The following is a 764-nucleotide window of genomic DNA, read 5'->3' as shown; positions in this document are numbered from 1 at the left end:
AAATGAAACTTTCTAGTAACAAATTCAGATATCCGTAAAAACAAAGTTCTTGAAAAATATCCTCCCAATACTTTTTTGGAGAATTAAAATCCACCATCCTCATAGACTCAGTCCACTCACCGATAGTCTCGATCTTCACGGACTTGTAGAGCTTCTCCGAGTTGGCGTACGTGGCCGTGCAAGTGTAGAGGCCGGCCTCGGTCTCTCTGAGGGAGGGGATGATGAGGGCCAGCGCGCTGGGCATCTGCTCCGTGTGCATGCGCTGCGGGCTGCTCGTGTACATCCTGCACATCACCAACAACATCATAAACATGGCATCAAAAACAACGAACAAAACTTAACCATTAGCTCTCATTATTTTGGTACTTACACATCGTTGTTAAGGATGGTCCTGTTGTTGGGGTCGAGCCACTGCATCTCCGTGAGCAGCGGCATGTTCTCCACGTTGGCCTTGCACGTCAGCAGCACGTTCTTGCCGATCGGCTTGGTCTGCACCGCCTGCGACGGCAGGATCTGCAGCTCGGGCGTCCGGATCGCGTCCGTTCCTGGAAACACACGAGACCATCGCGATGAGCACGAGCAGCACGAGCTGTCAGAGTCGGACAGGGGAGGCCGGCGCGCCTGCGAACTAGTGGGTAGGCCAGCCCGCCGCGCGCGCGTGCTCGACGGGACGGCCCGCCCGCCAGGCGCTCCTCGTCCTCGCTCGCTCCCACGAGCAGAGATGAGTTTCTTTTTTTCTGGGCCGTCGTGTTTTTCTCTTCCTG

At 55.4% G+C, this 764-nt stretch overlaps 1 protein-coding gene across 1 annotated transcript; it reads right to left on the bottom strand.

Moving 5' to 3' along the window:
- Positions 1-120: 120 nt before the first annotated feature.
- LOC127751906 (fasciclin-2-like) lies at positions 121-545 on the bottom strand (the record flags this gene model as incomplete). The annotated part of the gene is made up of 2 exons (XM_052276170.1): positions 121-284; positions 371-545. Coding segments are annotated over 2 exons (339 nt in total), but the record flags the coding sequence as incomplete, so codon positions are not given.
- Between the last annotated feature and the right edge of the window lie 219 nt (positions 546-764).

Source organism: Frankliniella occidentalis, unplaced genomic scaffold (assembly GCF_000697945.3).
Source record: "Frankliniella occidentalis isolate FOCC.00 unplaced genomic scaffold, Focc_3.1 Scaffold1989, whole genome shotgun sequence".
Taxonomy (NCBI): Eukaryota; Metazoa; Arthropoda; class Insecta; order Thysanoptera; family Thripidae; genus Frankliniella; species Frankliniella occidentalis.
This window is presented reverse-complemented; position numbering and strand designations above follow the sequence as displayed.